Source organism: Amblyomma maculatum, chromosome 11 (genome assembly GCF_055883805.1).
Source record: "Amblyomma maculatum isolate TAMU_Amacu chromosome 11, ASM5588380v1, whole genome shotgun sequence".
Classification (NCBI taxonomy): domain Eukaryota; kingdom Metazoa; phylum Arthropoda; class Arachnida; order Ixodida; family Ixodidae; genus Amblyomma; species Amblyomma maculatum.
In genome coordinates, this window is record NC_139354.1 from 136,942,750 (window position 1) to 136,968,834 (window position 26,085).

Below are 26,085 nucleotides of genomic sequence, written 5' to 3' on the forward strand. Positions count from 1 at the left end.
TTCTATTCAGCATTTGGTTTGAAAACGTTAGCCTTGCAGAGAGTTCAGGCAATGGCAGCCTCGCAGATAGGCACGCACACACTTAACTCTGGCCCTTTTCAAACCACGTGTTAAACTTTGAGGTTGTTGCAAAGCATGAGGTGTAGCAAATTTGTTGCCTATAAACAGCGTTTTTGACGGCGCTTAACTGTCTCTAATCCGAGCTTTGAAGTTATAATACATAGCCAGATAACCGTAAAGCAACCGGAATGATGGCAGTGGAGCCAGCCCAGCAACACAGTAAATTAAGAGCTTCTCAAGCTTCCAACTACCAAGCTTTTAGTGTTATGTTAGTAGTGGTGTGGTGTGGCCAGTACTTAAACAAGCAGTGTTCATACTTTAAGAACAGTTGCTTCCAGTGAAAACGTTCTGTCTTCATTTTTTGCCTGCAGTGAAATTCCGATGTGATTTATTTTTATCTGAAATGAAGTTCCCATGTCAATACCCATCATTTTGTCGACGCAGGAGTGCCTTTGCAAATAAGTTGTTCTATAATCATAGCGTCTCAGTTTTGACAAGCACTATTCTGAAAGCATTATCGGTGCAAAAAAGTGAAACATCAAGAGACATAAGGCTGAAAATTGCTACCGCTTTATATAAACACCGCACTTTCATGTACAAACTGCGAGCACACATTCACGCAAAACATTCCACGCAAAAAAGTAAGCAGTGGAGCGCAACAACTGTTGCCCTTGTGTAACCACACGACATAATGTAAGCGGCGAATGAAGGTCAATGATGGTGAAATGAATAAGATGAATCATAATATAAAAATCATGCATCTTGTGGTGAAGGGAATAGAAATGAGGAAAATATATATAATACTGTGAGCACAGGTCAGATCATGAATGCGGGTGACTTTTCGATAAAAGGATTTTGTGCTATGAACGATGGCTTCTGGATGATATTATTGAATGTCTGAAACACTGACAAATCCGTTTAATGATGTACTTATGAATGGGATGAAGCATAATATTGTCTATGTAAGTATAAATATGGCATTAAAATATATTGAGCTCCAAACGGCAATGATCGTAACATCAATGCTGTCAATTGTTCACCTAAAATAGAACTAGGTAGATCTACCCTAGCCTCACAATTAAAGGCATCACTTTTCAACAGCACGCATAATACAGAAATAAACAATCAGTATGTCAAATAGATTCGTCAACAAGAATTATTCGGAAGCCAGTGCAGCAAAGAACACATTTAATGCTCTGCAGGGGAAACATTAGCTGCCAATCAGCAGCGACAACTTCAATAGCAGCTTTTTTTCCTGTCAGTGCGCTATGAAATGACTAACAAAATCACAAAAAGGCGAAATCGAACAGTTTTGTTTTCTTGGGTGTAGCCTTTACATGGGAAAATCTTGACATTTTACAATTCGCCTAAAATTAGAATTTCAGGGATGTCAGGCTAATGGCTAATGCGCGCTTCATTAAATAAGTTTGCCAATAAATTATACATCCATGTAAATTTCTTAAGCCACAAGGTTTTAGGCTTTGTGTGTGCTCAAATGGCAGGTATGTGCACACATAGAAGCAATAATTTCTAGAACAGGGCAGTTGCTCATCCATTTAAAGCTGCCAACTATTCGAGTTTTTGTGATCCTCCAAGTGACCGCTATTTGGCTCAGAACGTTAATATGCATCCTTAGTGCACTTGACGCCGAGTTTAGCTGGTTTTTATTATCCAGTGCTTTTAAAGAAGGGGAGTACTATACATTGTCAAAGCGCTCCACTAGCTGTCATTATGCCACTTCTCGGCCCACAATATACGTTTAAGCAAAACGCTTCACTGTCTTTTTGACTAAAATGCATACCTATGTCAAACAGGTTCTCGGCACAATAGAAAAACACTTCAGCGAGCAAAGCTTCACCGCAGCACTGCAGTATTTGTTCGAACGCAACAGCATTTGGCGTTGTTCGCTTGATCTGATGATCTATCTAGCTTTTGTGCACATGTGCACATTGATTTCTAACGGGCGCCCTTTGGAGTAACTTTGCAGACACAGTGATGGTTCACAGAGACGTAGCCCCACTTGGCAACTCTGTTCTCGCCTTCTATAGGTCTGTAGTAGAGGTACATCCAACCCTTGCGTTCGGTACACTCGCTGTCATAGCTGAAAGGGACAACAAAACAAAAAGCATGTTGCACGGGTCAGGCTTTTTACAAGAAACTGAACGCTGTGAAAAAACGGATTGGAAATCTGTGAGGTTTCGAACAGTTTGAGAATCAACCTAGGGAAAAAGTTCAAATTTAGTTTAAGCCACCTAAGCCTTCTTTAGACAAAACCCCATAACATGATTGTCCATTTTATCTAGATAGCTTAAGTCGTCGCAACGTTTTCCTCTTTTACGCCTGCTCTCTTCCTTACAGGCCTATTCCTTAGTTCTTTTTTGTCCTCCTAATCCACTTGTACTTACACTACACCCTTCTTCCCAACTCTACGATAGGTATCCTTTCTACTGCACAAAGGGGGACCGATAGGCATGTAAGCATATAATTATACATGCAGGATATCTCGCTCATGCAAGTAATATTTAAAATCCGCGGTGCTTAGGTTAACTGATGAATTGGAGCATACGAAAGCCGGCTATAATTTCTTCACGATGCCAACACAGGTCAGGAATCATGAATGTAAGCAACCGTTAGTGACGTATAAGAGGAAAACCATGTCTGTAATTTTACAGATAAGATACGGTGGATTCTTTTGTTCAAGTCTCAGTTTTGAGATATCCTCAAGTCCTGGTATGATATGACAGAAGATATTTATTATACTAATTGGGAAGCTTCTCATACGACAGCATAAAGCATGACGCTCCAAATGAGCGAAAACTGAAAACGTGACGGGTCTTAACACCACTCGTCGCACGGATATGAATTGCACTGAGTTCACAATAAATATGTGGCACATAAATTAAATATACAAAGCTCCACAGCAGCTGATTTCCAAGTTCACAGGCGGCGCCACCGTCTTCTAACCTCCATATCTGGCCAAAAGCTCTCATCGTGCTTTGCTTCTGAGTTGAATAAGGGATAAGTTATGCTGGGTTGTGAAAACTGAAATTACTGAACTTATCGTGGGTGGATTGGCCAATATAACGGATTGCTAGTAAACAAACTATGTTCGAAGCTCAGGTTACTCACAGCCCAGAGATGGCGGTGCAAGGGTTCTGCGCGGTGGCGCATCGGTACGAGAAGACATACTGCTGGATTTCGTCCTGCACGATCTCCACTTCATGGCCGTCGTAGTCCTGCGTCCGGTTCAGTTGCTCCCACTGTGTGGTTGTTTGGCAGATCTCCTCAGAGGGCATTACCAGGGCACCGTCGCGCTTGTGCATCGCCATTTTGCGCCTGCATTACATCGAGCACCATCGCAGCAGTCAGGCTACCAGAATTTTCAGGCCCTTCAATTACGCCAAAGTTTGTGATTTTAGGCTACACACTCAGAACTCCCGGCGCCTAATTTGTTGACAAAATGCCGGTTTGTACAAGTGGAATGAAAAAATGACTACCTGCTGGTTTCTCTACATGGCCCTGTAGTGCTCCAGATCAAAGGCATGTAAAATCACTTTATTTTCAGTGCATTCATTCATCGCTGCTAGGCTGTCAGCAATCATAGTATGTTACAAAGCAGAAAAAAAAAAACAAAATCTGCAGAAAGCGTCGCTAGTCGCAAGCAAAGGGTTCGAGGTTCCTACTGCTAGTCATGATCGATCGAGAAGCCCATGATGTCTTCGATGTATCTGCTTATTTCAGAGCTTTGACACATCTTCTCAAGCTCATACGAAGTAAATCTTTAAAGCAATTGTGATTGTTGCACATTTTGCCTCAGTTCACATCTCCTCTTTTTCACAATAAAGTTTGCCTTTTAGGTTGTCCGAATACTCGGTAACGGGCTGCTGTTTAGTCATAAAGCAGTCTCAGGGACAAAATTTTGGAAAACGACACTCGTCTGCATCAGCACATTCATAATGCAGCTAGGCAATACACAGGTCTAAGCTCCTTGTCAGTGTAACACTGTCTTAACAGTGTGTCATCTCATGGCACTACTTAAGGGAACAACATGTGATCGTTGTATTTGAAAGTTCCCCCATTGTCGCGCGCGTGTCATCTTCACAGGTGCAGTATCCTCTTCGTGTGCCTAGATCTCCGGAACTTCTCCTGACGTCAAGCATGACGCAAGCGCTTGTGCGTTTATTAAGCATAATAAAGGCATACAAAGTATTTCTGAAGTCGGTTGAATAGTTCTTTTCTGTTAACCAAACCCTTTTGGATCTGTTAAATCCACCTGCTTAGCGTGCGGAGCTAAGCTCGTCCACGCACCCCTCATCTGTCTACCTTTTTGAATTCGAGGCGGTCCTCAGCAACCCTCCCCCGCTGACTCTTTGATTAGAGTGTAATGCAAGAGGCCTGCGTACAATGCGAGCAGGTTTTCACCTGGCAGCTAAGGCGTGACGCTCTTTCCTGTCAGTCTCCTTGGATGTGGGCGGCTTTCCTTTTCCCACCCAGAGGTGCCTCTGGCCGAGGGCCGGGTGGTCTCGGATGTGTTCAGGAAGCTTCACCAGTTTCTCCTTCAACATCTGCACATGTTTCTTGTCCAGTTCCTTGCCCAGAATTGAAGACAGCTGGGACACAAACTCGTCCGCGAACGCTGCACAAGAAACGAATGTCACCGAATACACGGGCGTACGTGAGCCACGAAGCAATACAGATTTAGCCAACAGCATCCCGTTATCATCACCGTGCGTGAAGCACATGCAACGCAAGAGCAGTCTACTTTCATCAGGTTAGGTTATGTTTGCAGAGGCGTACGTGTCAAGTTATACGTACGCTGCCTTAATATAACATAATATATTTCAATAAGACACTCTGATGAGCTAGTTGGTTCATTTTAAACAAGCGAGTATAACTGCGCGAGAAACGAGACTGAAGGAACACATATGCACAAAGGCCTTGTTTGTGCCTGTGTGTTCTTTTAGTCCTGTTTTTCGCGAAGTTTTACTGGTTTGTTTAACATATTTCATACAGTCTTTCAACGGCAAACGTGTTACAGCCGTAGCTTTGTGCCTATAAAATGCACTGCCGTGGGCTCGGAATATAGCAACCGTAAACTACCGCTTTCCCTCAATGGTCGACGCGAACTCAAACGGATCAGTATGTGGGCTCTTTCAGCAGTTTGTGCTGTGTTGCCATATGATCAAGAGACTCTGGCCATTGTGTATTCTGAAAGGCAGCGCCTAACATCAAAGGAAGAGGACGGAGTGAAGCTCTCGTCCCTTCGTCTGCCCTCATGAAGGAGTGGAGCATAGTTGTTTTGTTTGTTTGTTTTTTTTTTGCGCAGTATAACTGACAACAGTCTGATATTGCAGTTACGATGTCTTTACAGCAGTGCTCTAGAGAGGTCGTAGGAAGATTTTAAAAGCGCCGTGTCTCGCCTGAGGCCATGAAGGCTTAGCGGCTCGGCCACACCAATTCTCCCCGCCCCTGAGACTTGCTACCTACTCCCAAAAGTCATACTGATTATGTTCAACTCGATCGTAATGCTGCTGGTGGCACGTTTGTGGGAACGCAGGCTCTGACGCTGCCCAACTGAAGCTCACTTTACTCATGTCGCCAAGGATGGAAGCTCGAGAGAATAGGCAACGCACTTTCTTTTACGCGTTTGTAATAAATGTCATTTTCTTGCTAATGTACAGCCAATATATTGTTCCACGTATTTACTTTAAGAAATGTCTCAAGTACTCATTGTATACTCAGTAAACACAGCTGTAAACAGTTAAACATGATTCCTCAATAGCTACAACAGATGCTACTGAAGGCAGTAACAATCCCGATAAATCTCTCAGCTTAGCATATAGTGACATTGACATCCTGAAATTACCCGCACACATGGTTTACAATAATCAGGCGCTGTCGCCTTAAATGTTGGTCAGTTTAAACATGCTCTCTCTGTATCTCAGGATACGGATCTGCGGTATTCAAGTCCTGTAATGGACCCCATCTCTGAGATCAGAGTGCACTGCAAGTAAACCTAATCAGTTCACCCTTAGCACATAAAAGGTAGCCTGATATTCTAAGCGCATATTCACAATTCAGGTCAGCTGCTCTCATTAATCCCGTTTAACTGATTTTTTCTTGAAATATCTTCGCATTCTCATATACCAATAAAACTGCAAATAAAGTCCATGTGGGATAATTTCTAAACCCTTAGCTTTTCCAGCAATCTGACATAGATTAAGAGTTTTTTGTGGAATAAAGCGTCCTGTTCTGTGACTGCTTACATGGCAGTGATTGCCGAAGTCTGAATCCTGACTCTGTAACACCAACGATAGTCGCTTCTTCTGAAGGACCGTCGTGCATCCATCACGAGTATCATGCAATAAAGTCAAGCCGCCGCGGACAAGTGCCGTTACGTCTCGCGGACAATGCGCTCACCTTTGATTATAAGCTCAATGCGTCCGTCTTCAAAGCCTTTGCTCAGAACGTCTGTATTGGAAGGCGCTGCTGACGCTGCACAAAATAAAACCAAAAGCGCAAGCGTCAAATCCCGTACTTCAAGCATAACAAAAATATCAAGTCTTCTCACAGCTTTTTATTTCATTAACGAAACGAGAAATAGCTGTTGAAAACGTGCCCTCGCCTGGTCCCCAGGCGAGAAACGCTTCTTAAATGCATGACAGAAGCTTTTTAAGACCAATGATTTGGTCAGCGAGGACCAAGTGGTAAGGTTTTCTTTTCGAGACGAACTACAGTAAACTAATGAAATGGTGCGTTTACTTTTTTTATGCGCTGCAGATTTAAATAAAAAAACACCGCAGTCGAACTGGCTCCATCATTACCCTTCGATGCAATGCCATACGTACTTCCGTGAATATCTGTACAATACCTCATTTCAGTACACGCTTGGCAGACTTTACCTAGGCAAAGTGCAGTGCGAAATAAAAGTAATTTACACCACTTTATTCTCTTTTAGCCGCACTGCCACGACATATAACGGTGGTACTTTGTTAAGGACAGGTGAGACGGTTATTATTATATGTACACTATATCACAAGAGAGTAGGAGAGTAAAAATTGCAGTAATTACAGCGCTCAGTTTTCGCGACGAATGGTTGGTCAGTATGGATCCGAATTGTGGTTGAGATACATTTCCAACAAGTCTCGAATAGAGTAATGCCTCTCCACTCAGTGACGACTGCAGGAAAGTGACTACCAAATCATACAAACTCCGTGCCACAACTAGTATTTTGTGGGTTACAGACTTTAGGCGTATCAGTATTCTCGTTTCTATCCGTTACCTTCTTTGTTTCTTCTCAACTCCTTCTAGCTATGCTATTGCGCGTGGTGTACGGTGTACACGCTTCTGTCCCCGATTGTACCGATACCTTTACGATCAGAGTATCGAGGGCACGCTTAGCTTCACGAAACCTGCTTCGCCTCACCGATTCTTACTTCCTAACGTTTGGCAACCTTGAGCATGAGTAGTGTCTTGCTCTTTCTTTAGCTTCAAGGGTAGGACGTAAAAAGCTCGCCTCATGCACTTGACAACAGCCTATTTTGATTGTGGCACCAACGCTTGTTTTCATAACGACCGCGGAGCACAGCCGCTGACTGATTTATGGCGAAATGTGACGTTAATAGCCTTGGTTTCAAGACGCCGAAAGCACAAGTGCGAAGAATAAGCAAAAAAGACCGGAGTTGAACTCGCAGGACAAAGCCGAAACGAGAGGTCCCCTCTTCTAGAAACTTCTGTTGGAACCGACGGCGGTGATTGCAAACGTAAAAACTGTCAGTTACCTCAACGGCAACGTTTTGTGCCATATTATGGACAGCCTTCCACCGGAAGCTAAACTCATCCTCTCTTTTGCAAATCTGTTGAGAAATGTGCATGCGGAAAAGAAGTTGACCTTGAAATCTCAATGGCAGCGCGTCGGCTTTGCCTCCGCTAGGATAAGGGCTAGTTGACGTTAAACGTAACCATAGCTTTTTAGGACGACAGCTACGGTGCACCATGTTTTTTAGCTCTAGTGCTTCAAGTTTTTTAACGACCCTTTCTCTTCTTGCTGAACTTCTTCGCCGTTTGCACAGGAACAGATGGAGTTTCCGATTGGTATTGTGAGTACAGAACTGCAGTGTTTCATGTGTAAATGCCGTGGACATGCTAAGCAAGGTTGTCCTTCTCCATGTCTTTAACCGCTCTTTTCCCGAATTTGTGCCCGTACTCTTCATGTCCCGTTTTTGTATACGTGCACTATTCGCTCTGTTATGGTTTCGAACTCCACAAATTGTCTCACACTAATTGACCCACAGCTCGCAAAACTTTCTTCGAAACTGTTACGAGACTGTTACGTTTTTCCCGGTAGTAGCTGTATAGACGTGTGTAAGTGAATACTAAACTCATTTCGGCTAATTTATCCGCCATTGCCCGCGCTGCTTCGTTTTGGAAAGCGAAAACGAGCAACCCAGCTTAAACAAATTTGCAAGGGCGCCGTTCAGGTCAACTGTCCTTTTTTGTGCACAAGATTTAACCTCGATGATATCCAACTTGAGGATCACTTCTGTGCATTTTTCGTGCTGTCCAAGCAAATCAACAATGCAATTTTTAAAAATGCTCAACATCATGTGTCGCTTAACTTCTAGCATTGGACAAGCATGGATGTACGTACCTAAAAGTACACAGCTTCAGTAGCACACTCTACCAAAACAACTAAGAGCCGATTCACTAAGCGCGAAAACAACCAAAAGCAGATGCACTATTGTTTCCCATCATTCTCGTAGTCTGTGGCATATACACTTCCACTAGTACTGTTAAGTGCCTGTGACCAGAATTAGCATTACGTACGTGAGCATGCATGAATTACTAAAACCAACTTAAACTTAGCAGCGAAGAATCTGTGAACAAAACACTGTTAAGATGAATAATCAACATGCCTAAGCTGCTATTGTCCTAAAACGTAATTGCGTATTGAAAATTTCCGCAACCAGTAGCTTAACGCTGCGATAACACGCACTAGCTATACCGAAGGTTAGTTCTTGCTCGTATACATCGGTCCCCGCTTACACGTATAATTCAAGGACACTGACTACTGATGTAGCCGATTCAAAGATATCTCTCGTAACATTACAGGCCAGCACATGGCATGCTTTCTTTTTTTTTCGCCTTTATTTTCTTTATTTGTGCTACAAAAACTGTACATAAACACTTGGTTGGACCCATAGCCTTTACGGCTATGGTAAGTTAGATAATATTTATATATAGAACATCTTCCCAACGTGCTTCCTATAAAACGACATGATTAACTCTTCCTCATCGTTTTCAAAGTTGAGCCAGCAAACTCCAGGCCCTTCAAAAGAAGGCACTCGATAGCGGCTGTATGACTGACAGCACGAAACCTGCATTTCCACTTCTTCCTCGTCGAAGGTTATTTGCTGTCACTACTGTTTCATAGGCTAGATGGACAAGAATTGCTCTAGCTCTTGTACGAATTTTCAAGCCAAAGGCTTCCTGGCATACAGTTAGTTCCTTACATATTTCTCGCACTAGTTTTGAAGCACAAAAACTAGCTTGACCGTCGAAATTGGCAAACGTGCCTTGTGACTTTCATCAAGAGGTAGTGTATACCTTTTAAACACTGCGCCTGTCCAATGAGAGAAAAATTGTTTGTTACGGTGCTTCCTTTTCATATTTTCTTTATGCACAGAAAACACTTATCTGTCATCGAAAGAGAAAAAACCGACAGAACCATGGTAAAAGTACACAGAATACTCTGCACTTTTCTGCAATCTGTCAGAGTTTTCTGTAGTTTAGAACTACTTCTTTTTGTTGTGTATATTTTTGTTTGTCATTCCGCAGTAACTACACGAAATTCCCGCCTTATCATAAAAATATCTGTTCTCAGCATTTTTTCATCGTCAAAAAACAAAAAAAAAATATTTATGCCGTGAAAACAATACCTTTTGGCATTTCTCTACTCGGCACTATTAAGATTACCTTAGCAAAACAACTCCTATAATTCTTCTTTAAGGAACGGTTTTTTCCACTTCTCAGAATGTCCTTTCAGAGCTTTCTGTTGAACGCTTCAGTATATACTGAACGAGCTACGTTTTTTTTTTTTTCTTCTTCCATCGCTATTTTCCTGTAGAATATGACAGAGTGTGGATTCACAATAAACCGTATAATAAAACATGCATTCAGATTCTCATGAACATTTGCTTTCACTATGGGAATCCACTTGTGATGAAAATGAAGGCTGCCTCTCAAACATTATTTAATATGCCTTGGCAATAGCGAAGGTTTGAGTAACAGTATATACTAACCCAGCGGTCTGTATCCGTGAGGATTAAGAAGTTTCAAATCTCACTCACGTCGTTACCGACTATAAGTACGTTACCCAACTTACCCAAGCCCCTGCGCTCTCAACTACATCTAAAGGAAATGCAGAAGCAAAAAATGCTCCAGTGGGTGCGGGAATTTTATCATGAGGATTTCATTTAAAAGGTCTCGTACCCTAATCAGCTGGTGCAAGCCCAGTCCATCTAGCTTATGACGACTCACTACTCCGTCTTCACCGTATCTTGTTATGCGGTTCTGGTAATGACGGCAGCGTGTGGGGGACATCCCTAGGACAGGGCCACATCAGCCATCAACGACGAGCCCAGCTGCGATGACTCAGTGTTTAGGACGCTTAACTGCTGAATACAGTGGCGTCGGTTATAGATCTCGACTACAGTGAACGCTTTTTATCGAGGCGAAAAGCAATGTGCTATTCTACGGCGCGATATCTAAGCTCGTTAACGAGACCTTGCTGGCAGTAATTTGTAGAGCCTTCCATTAGGGCGTGCCTCAAAGACTAAGTTGTTTTGTGAAGTTAAACTCTCTAAGCCAGAGCAACCCAAAGGGCGACAAATCAAATTCATACAAGTTAACCAACAGACCTCGCAATGAGAATAGACCAAATCTTCATTTATTGGCATATGGCTGTTAGAGTATTGTATCACTGTGACAGGGTAAGCGATCTAAAGTCTAAATTTTCCCAGATTGGTTTATTCAGCTGGACGGAAGATAATATTTGCCACTGCTACTACTGCAAATGTTACATGCAATCACCATGACCACCTTCTACACAGCGCACTACGGTGGTCCGAGATTGTCTAAAGAACAGCAGCGACTGCATGGCGCTATAAATCGTGGGTCATAATATAAATCATGGTTAAGCCACCGTAAAGCGCTCAACAAAGAATAGACCGACTGGGCACTTTTCCACGCCAGCTTAAAGTGCTACAGGAGGGGCTCAGTCTCCATGGGGACTCTCGTTTCGTAGAAAGAGCCCAGGGTTTAGCGACACCTCGCAGTGATTTGTGATGTGGTGCCGCGCGCTTTGAACTGGAGTTCGGTCTCCGTCCAGTCGGCAGAGAGAGGCGAAGTGTCTATTTTCGTCGACGGACGAGCGTCTCCTCACACGGCTCAACGGACCTACAACGACTCCCGGTTCACTGCTTTCTCTGTCGCAACGCAGTTTTCGTTGAGTGAAGACGCGTCGTTCGGCCTCATGTCTTTTCTTTGGCTCGCCTGCCAACTCCGCCGACGAGGCGTGGAAGCAATGGCTTTGCCCCCTTTGCGCGTCTGCATCGAAGCTTAAAAGGTTTGTTACTTGTTGCTCCCACTTGGCCTGCTCCGGACGCGACGGCGGTAGCGTGTCGTTTGTGCCCAACACGTTGCAGCACGTGACCCGCAGTGAGCACAGAGACACTCCTCTGTCAACGGTCGCTCCTCGCTAGCGTTATACCGCCGTCGCTGCTTGTTTTTCCATCGTCTGGTGCGGCCACCAAGACAGGCCTCGGAGCAAGTGTCCTTGGAAGTGTCGTCTGCGAGGTGTCTCCCTTCTCTCTGGTAAAGCGCTGAGTCCCGGAAAACTCGATCCAGCCGCGGGCAGGTTTTGTTTTAGGAACCGGGATGTCACCTTTTCTTGTTTTCCGAGAACCTCGGGCGGGAAACCCCTGGACTTCTGGTGCCAAGAGTGTCGTTTACGCGAGGTTAGCGTTAACGAACAGGGCCGATATTACTGTCACGAGCAAAACCAGCAAGATGAGGCAAGGCTATATTTGGACGGCACAGTTCAGTCTAGTATTGGCGTGACGATACTAACAAGGAGTTCTCATCATCAAGGCAGAAAAGCGCTTAACCACACTGCACTTTTGCGTACTCCCTCTAAGAACAATTCACGATTCCGCAAGATTATAGAGCCACTTATCATTTATACAGTAGACCACCTAATGTACCAAGCATGTCCAGTATAAAGAACGACCCTTTATTTCTTCAAACAGACTCAGGGCTAAAGTCAAGTGGGTCACGAAGGGGGAGGGAGTAGGTATTAACCTCCACCCCCAGTATTTATTGGGGATCTGAGAACACCGCGCATGAATCTAGGGACTGCATAGCTTTTCTGTCCTTGCCAGATGCGGCTGGAACATTTATTCTCTGTCTTTTCAGAATTCCGTCATCAGTTTCAGCAAGAATCAGTAACGTATTCTATAACCCGAGCCGGAGAAAAAAAGTCGGCAGGCCTGCGTAAAGGCTGAAACAGGTATATTCTGTTGCACGTGCCACCTCAACGATTTCACCGGTTCGTACCGACTGACTACAAGGTCGATGTTCGCGCCATGATGGTGAAGAATTTGGAGGCTGTACTTATCGGCTGTCAAGGAAAGCAACCTTGTCGCTCTTACAACTTATCGTTAATTTTCTTTTCGTTGAGTTGCGCAGAAATGTTATTGTTCCTTATTGACCTCCATTCCAGGATTTTTTAGAGTGTAGTTAAAGCTTACACTGTTTTCCATAAAGTGTATTAAAAGCATATTTTTTTTTTGAAGAATTCTAATTGCGTTTAATTATTCTCCTGGTTTCTAGAATAGTATTAAACATGTTAAAAGTTCTCACGCTTCGTTTTGCCGAGCTCTTTCAGGTCCGATAATGTCTAGAATGATGGCAGATCATGAGGGTGTTTTTTACACGTCTGTGACAATAATTGCCCTAAAAATACCTTTCTAAACTATTTCTCCCTTATAAAACAATGTGTAAAACAGGCCGCCAGTCACTCTTTCCTCTTTCTCTCTCTCTCTCTCTCTCTCTCTCTCTTTATTCCCTCTCCACCTGCACTCTAATCCATAAAGACCCGCTTCTATGGAACCACATTTCAAGCACTACTACAAGAAATTTTCCAAATTCCGTTGATGTATCTACATTTCACCTCCCAACATTGATAACAAGCCCCATTAGAAAGATTTGGTTTGGTTTTGTGGGCTTTAACGTCCCAAAGCGACTTAAGCTATAAGAGACGCCATAGTGGAAGAGTCTGGAAATTCCGACCACCTGTAGTTCTTTAACGTGCACTGAAATCGCACAGCCATTGGAGAAAAGAACATTTTCGTTATGCGTTACACTACAGAAAAATGCCGTTAAAGGCGAAGATTGTGAACCGTAGAACTACTGCGACGTCTCTACACATATGCTCCAGCACTTTTGACTAGTAAGGTGCTTTAAAATGGCTCTAGGTAGTCAGTAGAAGATTATGGGGCATACCCGCGATACGAGATGGAGACGCAATAATCTCGCCCAAAACTTGCCATATGGCCCACGGCTTTCAGTGCGCTTGGTTCAAGAAAAAAAGCTTATAGGTACAGTAAAAATTTTAATTATTTGCGCTGACGTATTTTGCGCCAAAATAATGATCACCTTTATACGAAGAATTCAGGGAAGATATCAATTTACATGACTAAAAAATCGCAAGAAAAGTTGCCGCTTTGGGGCTTGGAAGGTTTCTGAGAGCCCTGTCGAGCGACGCAGGTTTGAGTGAGGTTGGGAGCATTAAGGGCTGAATGTGTAATTAAAATGTATGTTATAGGAGACGCGTATGTTCGTTTACATAAGTAGAAGGCAGCTTTCACCAGTCATGAAAATTGGTGTGGAGTGAAATGGAAAGCAGCGCTATAGATGTTGCTTAGTATGTTCTTGCATTGCTGAAGGCCCTCGCAACCGTTTCAGCTTTTTACTTTCTTTCTTTCTTTTTTTCGCTACACCTACAAGAATTCAAGAAGTTGATGCGCGCAATAATTTGTTTTCCCCAGCTTCTTATTGAAGAAAGCGAAGTCAAAAGTTTACGAAAGATAAAATATGGTATAAAGAAAATGAACTGCAATCCCCTATGCTGTCCATGCTCTCAGAAAAGTTACAGATGCTATGGTTTCTTTTCTTAAAACTTCCGGTTGTCGCAAGGTCGGCGAACGTTGCATAACTGCTAAAACAGTTTTCAGCTCGCGAGTACGTCGCTTAGACGATTAGTCGCTTTCAATACTATTAGCAGCGCGACAGCTCATTCGCACTGGTGCCTTGCGTTTTGCACAACTTCGATGGTCATGCTAAAACGAAACGAAACTTGGCAGTGGTTTAGCTCCGGTTAAACTATAGCTGAGTTGCGAAAGCAGCAGCTGCATGGCTACGCTTAGGATAGCTTAGGCTACGCGCTGAGCAGTGGCCGACCTCTCCATCTCCAAGTTGGTCGATTCTATCCGCGAGCTCCTATACTCCGTTTCATACATCAAGTGTAATACCCCGGTCAGACGAGCAAGTTTAGTGTCACTTTCAACGAGTGCACTCGCCTTTAGTGTCATTCGCATCGTGTCACACGATGAACTTTAATGACACTCGCTGCCGAACACACTCAGCGCAAAGTGAGTTTGGGGAACTCACTACACTTTGTCCGGCAGGCGAGTGTGTAGTCTCGACAACAGGGCACTTCATATTACTCATACATTTTTTTAGAATTACAATGTTTTGAAATGTTTGTCGTAATTTTATGAGCGTTTCTATTAATAGGCAAGGGATTTAAGCTGTCACCAATTAAAAAAATACGTACACTTGAATAGCTATCCTCGCTCTAAGTGCTTGCTCTAAGGCGAAGGCGTTCGTCTGCTGCTGCACCTCGATGGTATGCGGTATCTCAAGCTGCATCAAACAAGTTGGAGTTATTTGTAACCCAATTTCTAGAACGTCGTCACTTGACACGGCAGCATTTCGCTCAAGCGCCGGTCGAAGACAGCACCGCTTTTGCTCCCACAAGCCGCCAGCTCCAAGCCAGCACCTTTACGGCGCATCCGGCCCCGCTGTCACCGGTGTCAGAAAAGTGTGCGAGAATTCGTTTTTTTCCGTAAATAATAATCCCTGGAGTAAATCAATGTCAGAAATTATTCCTTCTTGGGGATCGTTGACCCGTACCGAGTCGCTAGCAGGAGTAATCGCTGCGATACAAGCAAATTTCTGCTCACTACTTCATAGCCATCGTCCCCGGCGGAGCGGCGCAGCTCACCCTTGTAGTACACGTACACGCTAGCTACGCTCCTAAGGAGTCGTCGATTTCAATTGCACATTTCTCTCATTATTCTCATTTCTCTCAAGGCAGTGCCACAAGTGAGCCATATATCCTATTAAGCTGGCCATACGAAAGCGCCGCCCACTGATACTGCGATGCCAAACTATAGGCCTAGCGACGACCACGGAGGAGCGCACGGCCAAGCGCTACTTGCCCCGCGCGCTCTGCCGTTCACGGGCGCTCACGGGCGGCATTACAGCGGAAAGCTCGTAGCATCCGGTGCTGTGAACGCTGCGAACTTCTCGCCTACTTTCGTGATGCTGCGGAAACTGGACATTTTTCAACGCTGTGTACAATTATACGCCAAGCAAACGCTGTGAAGACGTGACGATGCTGTCATGCGTGGTGCTGCGCCGCTGGACATATTAAGCTGCATAGGAGCGCCGTCGGACATGATTTCGTGTGAAAAATGCACGCTACTCTGAATCATACAACTCGTGCACTTTTCGCGCTCGAACACCGGTGTCCGTTCCATACGTAGGCGCTACCGGTTAACGATGCAAATCAGTCGCAAAACTACGTTCACGATAACCGCAGTTAGTAGCGCAACTATATATAATAAACGAGGTCGGTTTTGCTTATAAACAGCAGTAACCATGCATGTTGGCGAAAAGCGCGTGCGACATCGCGATGCTTTTTTTTTTTTTTTTTTGTGAAAACCATGTACTGAAATGCACAAATAAACTGAATATTAGCTTAAGGTAATTGTGCTTGCAATAAAATTGACTTTTAAGGTATTTTTGTGAAAACTAATTAATTTCCACATAGGGCTGCAGCATCCGCATCGGCACTGCCGTCATTTCAAAATGACACTTGATTTTGCCGTGTGACAGCGAGCACCGAAAGTGTCACTCTTCCTATGTAAGTGCACTTCGTGAAAGTGTCACTAAACTTGCCCGTGTGACTGGGGTATAACCCTGCCAAAGCTAGAGCTCTTGTTCGCGCTCCCCACATCCGCGATGAAAAATAGTGCCTGCTCTTGATGAGAGGAAATAATAGTTACTTTGGTCTGCAAGCCTAACACGCCCTACATTTGCCATCAACTCCATGAAAAGCACCCTTTTTTAGGGAGAAAATATCTGATTCTGTTAATTTGTATGTTTTGTTTGTCGTTTTTGTTCGTGTCGCGTTTTCGCTGCCCCACAACCCTGCCAGCAGTGCCCTCTGCACTGCGCAACGCAGCGACTTCGACTGCCTCTTCGGAGCGGATTTTTTCTATAAGATCCCCACTGCGAAGATGTCCAGTCACGCGAAGCAAGCTATTGGGAACGTGTATGCTCGGAGTAAAATCCATTTCCGCAGAAACCACTCGGCCACGAAACGAGCGTGTAGTGATGCCTCTTTTTGTTGTTGTTGTTGCTGTTGTTGTTGTTCTAGCGAACTACTTGCGTAGCTTTCGCTTCGTTGCACCTGATTTATGAAACGGAGTACAGCTATACACCACAACAACGGAGAAAGTAATGCGCAGGGGGCGCCGGCTGTGGTTATGACGTCACTTCTCCGGCACCAGCGGAGCGCGTGGCCGAGGGCAGCCGCAACTGCAGCTCCGACAGATCAGCTGCTGCCTCTGACGTCACGCGGCTCCTCGCGCATGCGCAGCTTGGGCCATGCTGTTCCACGCGAAATGGCTCGATGACTAGCATAGTGTTGCTTTCGCAACAAAAACTAGCTCTTTATGGATTCCTGATTCCTGCTTTTTTAATGAAATACCTGTACATGCACAATTTTCTCGGTGTAGCTCGAAAAAATTATTGGCTTTTTTATTCGAAGAAATCCGAGATTCCCTGTTGGGATATAGATGGCAAGAGTTTTAGCATTGCCTGGCACACTTAAACTCTATTGAGATGCTCCAACTCAAGCACAAACCTCTTGCACTGCTACCATCACCGCATTTGGCTTCCCATGTATGAACAGTCGGATTTGAAATTTAACTAAAAAACGCGCAAATGAAACTCATTTCTGTAGCTATTTTTTTTTAATTTAACTGTTTTGCTACTCGAGACTATCCCTGTTTCATTTTTTGTGCTCCAGCTGTCTCCGGGTTTCGTCTGACTTGTAAAGCTGGCGTTATATGCGCATCAGCGCTTTCTTGTCCGGGTTATTGTTTCTTTAGTGCAGCAAAGAGTATATTCCAGGGTTCAGCAATTTTTCGGCCATTGTCTTTCTCAGCTTGTAAGCTGGGGCAGCTCAATGTCCATGTGTCTCCACTGCCGCCGCTAGAAGGTCGTCGAATTCTTCACAATGTTCACTCTTTTTGTGCTGATATAATATTGTCTGCACGGCCGCTGAAGCTGCCCTTGTGATAGCCCAATACTTTGTGGCACGGAGTCCATGTTTGTACACACGCCGTTTCAAAACATTTCTTGAAAAGCGCTGACTTTTTTTCGGAAAATCTGTGGTTCTGACTACATTCTAAATCCCTGCTGGATTAAATGGCAGATACACTTTGCGTCTGAAAATAAGAATGCGTTTTCAAGGCGAAAGGTGAAAATCCCAAAGTTGCACCGCCCCTAGGATTTTTTTTGTCGCAAAGCATCTTTCGTTATTCATTGGCCCCAGTTTGTTTTATTTAAGGCCTTAATTCTTGAGCGACAAAGTGTATGGACGGGCGTTTTTAAGACATGTATGTTATTTTAGAGACGGTTCTATTATCCACTAGAAAGTTTGTATATCTTTCGCGACAGTAGGTATAATGGGCGAATGAAGGAATTAAGCGGAAGCTCAATTGGCAGAATATCAGTTTTAGAGCCTTATAAATTCCTTTGTAATGCAAATTTTCCACTACAAAATGTTTTAGCCCTCACTCTCAGTCCTATCACTCTGCCATAGCACAGAAATGCCCCCTAAACTAAAGCAGAGACTGAATCGAAATATATTACGAAAATTAGCAAAGGGGCCGGCTCTAGCATTAATCTGGTAACCTACTCGACTGGCTCCTTAGTCCACTTGGCTAAACTCGGTCTTCATTGATGAAGATCGAGTTTATAACAAGTATCTTCATGCATAATCCGAACTTTCTATGGAGACTGAGGGACCACAATGAATGGTGTGACACAGACCGCGCTACCCGCGGAAGTTTACAGGGGTTTAAATTGTTGACGCACGGTGGGCGATCGTTCAAAGGCGTTCCTAATGACTACGTACCACGATGACACAAGTCAGAAGCGTTTATTGTCACCGCCGTCTGCCACTATTCATGACTGAAATGATCATGCAATAATTCTGAGCGCCCACATCTGGAAGCGTTGCACAGATTGAGCCATCAGCCATCATCAAAATCTCGAACGTAAACTGTGTTCAAGGCAAAGCACTGGTAGGTTAACTGCTTAGCCTGCACGCGAATTCGAGGAGGATGCGAATGCGTCACTAGGCAAGGAAGACAGTTTGGCCACCACCAAGCAAAACATGCATCCAATGGTGACCGAAACGTATTAAATGCTGGCGGTTAGTGTCATCAATGATTCGTCCAAGAATGTTCGCTGCCTCTGGAAATGATTTTATGCTGTCGGCCGTTTTTGCAAAAAAGATGCACCGCAAATCGTTCGTGAAGTCATTTCTGAGGCTTCCCACATTCAGCGCTCATTGATACGCAAGCTCCCGAAACGATTTAAACGAGCTACTCGAGCTTTCTAGAGCACCACTTTTATTGTGAGCTAACTGTGAGATATTATAAGATACTGTTATGCATATCTTCATGCCAATTATATAATGAAATAATGAAATTATATAATGAAATTTTTTTAAATAATTGTGGCGATACCGGCACATTGTAAAATACCTGTAATAAACGCGTTGATAGAAATAGTGCAAGCTTCGAATATGGCGTAAAATTTCGCTGCTGGAGTTCGTCCTGCGCTTTAAACGAGCCATTAAATCTACCTAAGAGTAACTATGCGGTGTGTTTTTTAATAATTGTGAAACAAAAATGGACCATTCTAAGAACCTTTATAAGCACATTGATAAAAAAGGGTGTACGCTTCCGATACTTATCAAATTTGTACCTATGGACTTTGGCTTGCTCTCGCGACAAGTAATTAAGAGTGCTATTAAAAAATTTGAAATTGTTTTAAGGATAGATAAGGCAGAGTACCTTTATCACTTCTCGGTAGACACTTGAAACACACCCTGAAGGAAGGAAAGAGAGCAAGAGGGAAAGAAGAGAGAGATAAAGTTGTGCTGTAAAAAAAAAGGGGGGGGGGGGGGCGGGGGGGCTCCGCAGTAATTTTGACCTCCTGGGGATCTTTAACGTGCACTGACATCACACAGCACATGGGCGCCTCTAAATTTTCGCCTCCACTGCAACGCGGCAGACGCGGTCGGATTTGAAGCCCGGCACTCCAGACGGGAGCCGAGTGTCTTAACCACTAAGCCATCGAGGTAGGTATAAAACGTCGATGGTATGCGGTTCTGAAAATAACTACCAAAACTAGCAGAATCTACAAACCTGCCGAAGAGGAGCCACGGATATATTGATTTTTACAGCGCAGTTATAAAATTTTGCTTACGCTATGCTCGGCTTCCTTTCATGGGGCTCAGTAGTGGAAATGGGCGCTTTTTTTATCTTTTCCCCTTCCCGGCCTTCTTAATGTTTTCCTTCATGGTGCGGCGTAGGTGTCCAACCATAGATTGACTGCCGCCGCACCTTTTCGTATATATATATATATATATATATATATATATATATATATATATATATATATATATATATATATATATATATATATATATTTTTTTTTTTTTTTTTTTTTCAGTGAACATATTCAAGCATTAGTAAGTTTAGAGAGTACGAAATAGAAAAATACATCTACTTTAGGAACATAGGCGGTGGACGGAACTTCAGAACTTCTAATATTACAATCAAAGCAAATACAAAAATTATCAATTTAAGTCCCAGTGGACAGGTCGAAGCCCTGTACAAGACGATGACAAATCAGTTTCTGAAATTAGGGAAAACTCATTCTCTGAAGCTTTTGCACGCAAGAGGAACGTTTTTGCACGCAAGAGGAAATCTGGCGAAAATGCGCGGTCCTCTGGTGACGTGTTTCGATGCTTTCAAAGCCGAATTCTGACAGCATGTGCTATAGTGGCTGGCATATTCGTTATTTTTCTTCGCCTCTCAGGGCAAAGCAGATTATAGTCGTCGCCAAGTCTGTCGTCGTCATTGTGAGAGGAAGAGACCAAGCAAAAATGCATAACACGGTACAGTGGGACAAACAATTCGAATCTGGTGCCGCAGTCACTTCAATAAGTCAGCAGTGGACGTTGAGTTTTCACCGAGCTTCGTCTGTGTCTAATGGGCACACTTTTCGTTTTGCGCGCAAAAACTTCCCGTACTTCCTGGTGGTGTGTAGCTTTACAAGGTGGATTTTGCTTCGTTTGAAACAGCGTGGATTCCAACTTCAAATTGGTACTACCTAGGCAAGTGTTAAATATGAAATAAATGACGAAAATTAGGTAAATTACTGTATAATTAGAAAAATGTGTAGAATAAATGTCGTCTGTTGCGACGGAATGTATGTGGCTGCAAATATATAAGCTCAGGATTTCAATTGAAATTACCCATTCAAACGCGGTGTCCTGTTTCCGGTGCAAGAAGATATAACCTATAGGCCGCCGATTGGAATACGCGATTAATACGTCCTCTGTTCACAATTTTATTGATCTCCTTCTTCATAGCATTGCCTATGTGCCAAGCCACCCTAATGCTACAATGCATGAACTGAACGGGTCGAGGCCTGCGGATGTTATCGGGCAGCGTGTTTGTGGTCCAAGTACGGGCTTCAGGTGACAATAGGCTCCTTAGTTCGCCAACGTTGACCGCATCTGTTCTTCCCCGAAGTGGTTGCTTGCATTCTTATTATGCCAGCGTTTTGTCAGGACAATGCCTCCATATGGCGTAGTTCCTTGCAAGCTGCCCACCAACTAAAGAGACTCACTTGTTCACTAATACTTTCCACTTCATTTGATTTGCTTAAAGTGGAGCTTTGTAATGCAATAGCGACTACGTATTACCTGGGCTCTATGGCGCTGGTATTGATGTCGGCAGCAAAAGCGACTCGTGAAATGAGGCCTCAAAACTTGCAATGAAGGATTTGAGGAATTTGATGGCATTATTCCGAAACCCATATTGACGCGTTCGCCAGTGTCTTATTGGCAAGCACCACCTGGTGCACTCAGGTCACAGTAGATAGAACGCACGAGCGGAATACACGAAAGGGTCACAGGATTATGAGCTAAGGTGTGCCTCATTGAAAAGTAGCGCAAGGCTTGTGTGCTATATGACACCCGCGGGGGACGCGGTTCCCACCGCGTGCTACTCCCCTTTCCCAAAGGTGACAGCAGCTGCACATACCTCGGGAAAGTCTTTACAAAAACCCGCTGAAATGTAATAAAAGTATAGAAACACAGAGTCATGCAAGAAAAAGGCAACCCTTTTATTTTATTTTTTTTTTCCTGCTCACAAAGACACTTCAGGGAATCTCTTCGAAAACCATTACCGGGGCTAATTACCCTGTAGTGTCACATTTTATCCCCGCGAGTATTTTCTTTTCAAATAGATTACTTTTGTTCAAGAGTTTTCTTCCGTTGTCAGTGGATGAGTTGTCGCGTGATCTAATTCAGATGATGGTGAACAATGCAAAACCGAACGTATCCATCTGTCATCCCAAGTAGCGCTATGGGAGAGGCCCATGGGCTCTTAGAAGGCTGAAACACGCCACTATGTTGCATAGTGTTGACCTGGTCTACAGTAACTTGACACTCAGTGGCGGACACACAATATGGCGCGGTATGGCCCATCGTCTTCACAGTGCTATTACTTATTACTTAGGGCGCTGGCACTGCATGAATAGTTTAGGAAGATGGGGTTTGTAATCCCAGTGCTGAAGAATGCGTACGAGCCGCCGCTTTGAATCAACCGCTCGCGCATACCGCTTATAGTGCGAGGATTATACAGCTCCGAAGTGGCGATAAGCCACTGCGCTGCTCATTATCAAATCCTGCGCAATTAAGCGCGACTCAAGCTTCATTACTTCATTCTTAAAGTTCGCAATGTTCTTCATCTTCAGGGATAAAAAAAAAAGGCATCTAATGCGAGCTCCTTCTACGAACGCCAGATCATTCACAATTTTATCAAGGGAAAACAATAGAGAATGCTTGCAAGAAAACCTTATGAAGTTCTAGGAGCATCTCTTTCGATAATCAAATTTAAAAAAAATCTATTTATCAACTATGTAGGCCAGTTATCAGATACTGCCAGACTGGTAGTCATTAGGCTTAGGTCACTACTGCTGCCTAAATAATTATCTACAGAGTAACTTTTTTTTTCTGAATAATCGAGAGAAATTCAGAATAATTTTTATGTGCCACAATAACTTAACATTGCATCTTCGGTTGAGTAATTACAGTTATACGCACTGTTTCGTTGCAACCGGTGAAAACCACACTGCAGCAAGGAGTAAAATTGCTGCCAAAAACAGACAATCGTGCCTTGCAGCACCAGCTTCAATGAGAACTGAATCATTATGTCATGGTAACTTCTCTTTCACACAAGGTTTGAGGAAAATGCTAAGGAAACACCTTGAGAAAGTTGCTGTAAAATGACTATGTCTTAGGGAAATAATAAACTATTGTCCCATTTCTTTAACTAGTGTAACATGCAAAATCATAGAACATGTAATTTATTCTTACAGAATAAATTTTCTTGACTCGAACAATTTTTTCATCCCTCACAGCACGGCTTTTGTAAGGGTTTGTCCTTAGAAACAATTAGCTATTTTCGTTTATTATCTGCGTATGAATATCGAGAATACCGATTTATAACATTCCAACTGAAGCAGTCTTTATAAGTTGGCTAAAGCATTCGATAAAGTTCCTCGCAAACGCTAGATACTAGAACTTGCACAGTTAAATTTACATCCTAATGTACTAGAATGGATAAAAAAAATTATCACACCACACTCAGTTCGTCTATATTAATAACCAATCTTTTGATTCTCTTCCAGAAACCTCAAGCTTTCCCCAAGGGTCTTCTCTCGGCCCTCTTCTATTTTTGATATACATAAATGGCTTACCCTTGCATATTACCTCTAACATATGCATGTTTACCGATGTCTGCGTCGTCTACCGCACGGTTACTAACACATCTGGTCGGCTAGCTCTTCAGATTGGTTTAACCTGTGTGCAAGAGTCGTGCAGTCGGTGGCCCATGGAACTCAATCCAGTTAAATGAACTGGAATGCTCATGTCACAAACATCCTATCATCAGCGAACAGAACTCTTGGTTTCCTAAAACGGCACTTGCTTTGCACCACGCACCGCCAGATGCAAAACTTCTCGCATACAAATTACTGATACGAACAAAACTCGAATATGCATCCTCCACCTGGAGTCCGAACCAAATCTGTCTGATAACCTTACTCGAATCCCTACAGAATCGAGCCGCTAGATTCATTCATTCCTGCTGTTCCTACAATGCCAGTGATTCATATTTAAAAGCGGAGTCCGGTCTAACCAATCTTGTATGTCGTCGTCGAATCGCCAGTAGATGTTTGTTCCACAAGTAGCTCACTTCGAATTCCGCCCTACATCAGCTCTACGGCACGCATTTCACCCCACATTGGTCATCCCCTGCAAGTTGCCCGTCCACAATCTCATGCTACAACTTTTGCAGCATCATTTTTTCCTCGCTCAGTCGTAGACTGGAATGGCCTTCCACCCGACATTGTTACAGACATCGGTTCTACTACAATTTGTAATTGTATAGCTGCCATGTCTAAGCAATGATATGTTTATTTTGTATATACTATGTTCATACCTGCACACAGCCTTAATATAATACCCCCAAACCGGGGGTTTTTAATTTAATAAAGAGAAGGGAATTGTCAGCAGACTGACCACTAGTTCTCTCGCACTTTTTCCTTAAACATTGTAAATTCTGCCACCTGCACCCCTAGCAAAACTTAGAGCCAGTCTATTTGTGAGACAAAAGAGCGGTAGTTTCCTTCTGAAAACCGAAGCTACGTCTGGGGCTCACTGTTTAACTAGGCACAATATACAACCGGAAACTCCCAAAGTTTCGCGCAGTCTTACTAGATCAATCCACCCTTCTTCTCCTGGATACTTGTAGCTACTACCTGCTCCTGTTTCACCTCACCGATTGGATTTCAGCTGCGAAAATTAAAAGTGAAATTTATCGCAACAACTGCTCCTCACCTTGAGCAAGCATCGATGCCACGTATCCAATAATTAGCAGCACGGCGCCGGCCGACACTCGCCGACCCATGCCGGCGTCGGAAGCCGGAATTCCGCCAGGTTGCTTCATTCGAAGACGATCACGACAGTACAAGCAGACCTTGATCGCCACCAGCACCCACGGAAAAATATGAGGTCTGTCCTACGGGATATATCAACTCACGTGCGCCCACCAACGCACGTCGTCTCACTCAGCGCACAACACGCGGTCTGAGTCCTGGGCGGCAGACGGCAGGGAGAGCACCCCCTGTCCCGAGTCCCCTTACCCTCCACAGGAGAAAACGCTCGTGTCTCGTCCGACGCACGAACACCCGAGGCTCGCAGCCAAAACAAACGCCGGGTCCTCGCCACCAGTCTCGACAACACCCAACACACGCCACGCTACCCGCTAAAGCAACACTAAAGGTACTTGGCGGGAAGAGGTGTCTTCAAATGTGGAGTCCTCAGAGTCAGTCGCACCGGAGGAAGAAGAGGTCCTCCAACTGCGTCGTCTTCACCACCGCGGCTGAAGCGTCGATGCTGGAAGAAGCAGGCAGACTGCTGCGCTGGTTCGGGTGCTGCTGCGTCGCTGTTCGCGTTGGCCGCTCCTCGCCCGGTGGGCCGGTTTGTTTGTTGATGCAGCGGCGGCTGCAGCGGCGCTTGAACGCGGTTTGCCTCTCGGGGCATGGCGGCTGTGACAGCCGGGGGAGAGGCAGAGGCGAGCAGGAGTGGCGAGATGCTCGACACAAGTCTTCGAGAATACTCTACGACGGTACATGCGTTCGCGTTCAGACGATGATGGCGTCATAGTTTTCCGTGACGTCGCCAGTGACGTCAGTCTTCGGTCACTCTTTCCTTGGACTTTAGTCTTCCGTGGAGTATATGAGGCTAAAATTAAATTTTGCACGAGCCGAACGCTCGCGAATGAATTATCTATCACAAGTGTTCAAGCCAATTCAACGCCATCGCCAGAGCAATTCTGATCAGATGGATGCTGAAAATTGTGGGATTTCTCCTGCTGCGGAGTTCAGATTCCTTGAATCCGACTATATTTCAAAATGCCACCCGGGGCACTGGCCAACTTACGCAAATCATGCACATGTGAAGCTATAGTTCACAGGAGATGACCGACCTCTGTGTGGGCATGAACACTAGTCTAGGCTCTCCGGCATTTTCCTCTCCCAGAAATGCCCATCGGCGTTTTTAAACAGTCCTGCGGAAAACGGAACTGAAGGAACTATTGCGGTCATTTTCTGACAGTTGTGTCACACGCATGTCGCAAGATATTTTCTAGCAATAAGAGCTGTCCTTTTAGCAGAACAAAGTACAAGTAGAGCAAGTAGCTACAGAGCGGAGAATGAGAATTCAGCGCAAGGCCTCTATCA

The 26,085-nt window shown here is 44.1% G+C and overlaps 1 protein-coding gene across 1 annotated transcript; it reads right to left on the reverse strand.

Moving 5' to 3' along the window:
• Window positions 1–618: 618 nt before the first annotated feature.
• LOC146175046 (uncharacterized) lies at window positions 619–25,266 on the reverse strand. Its single transcript, XM_084584406.1, has 5 exons — window positions 24,683–25,266; window positions 6,481–6,555; window positions 4,483–4,696; window positions 3,190–3,396; window positions 619–2,161 (listed from the first exon to the last, which is right to left on the reverse strand). Exons 1-5 carry the CDS (start codon window positions 24,789–24,791, stop codon window positions 2,017–2,019), a joined length of 750 nt encoding a protein of 249 aa, XP_084440532.1. The 5' UTR covers window positions 24,792–25,266; the 3' UTR covers window positions 619–2,016.
• Window positions 25,267–26,085: the final 819 nt, after the last annotated feature.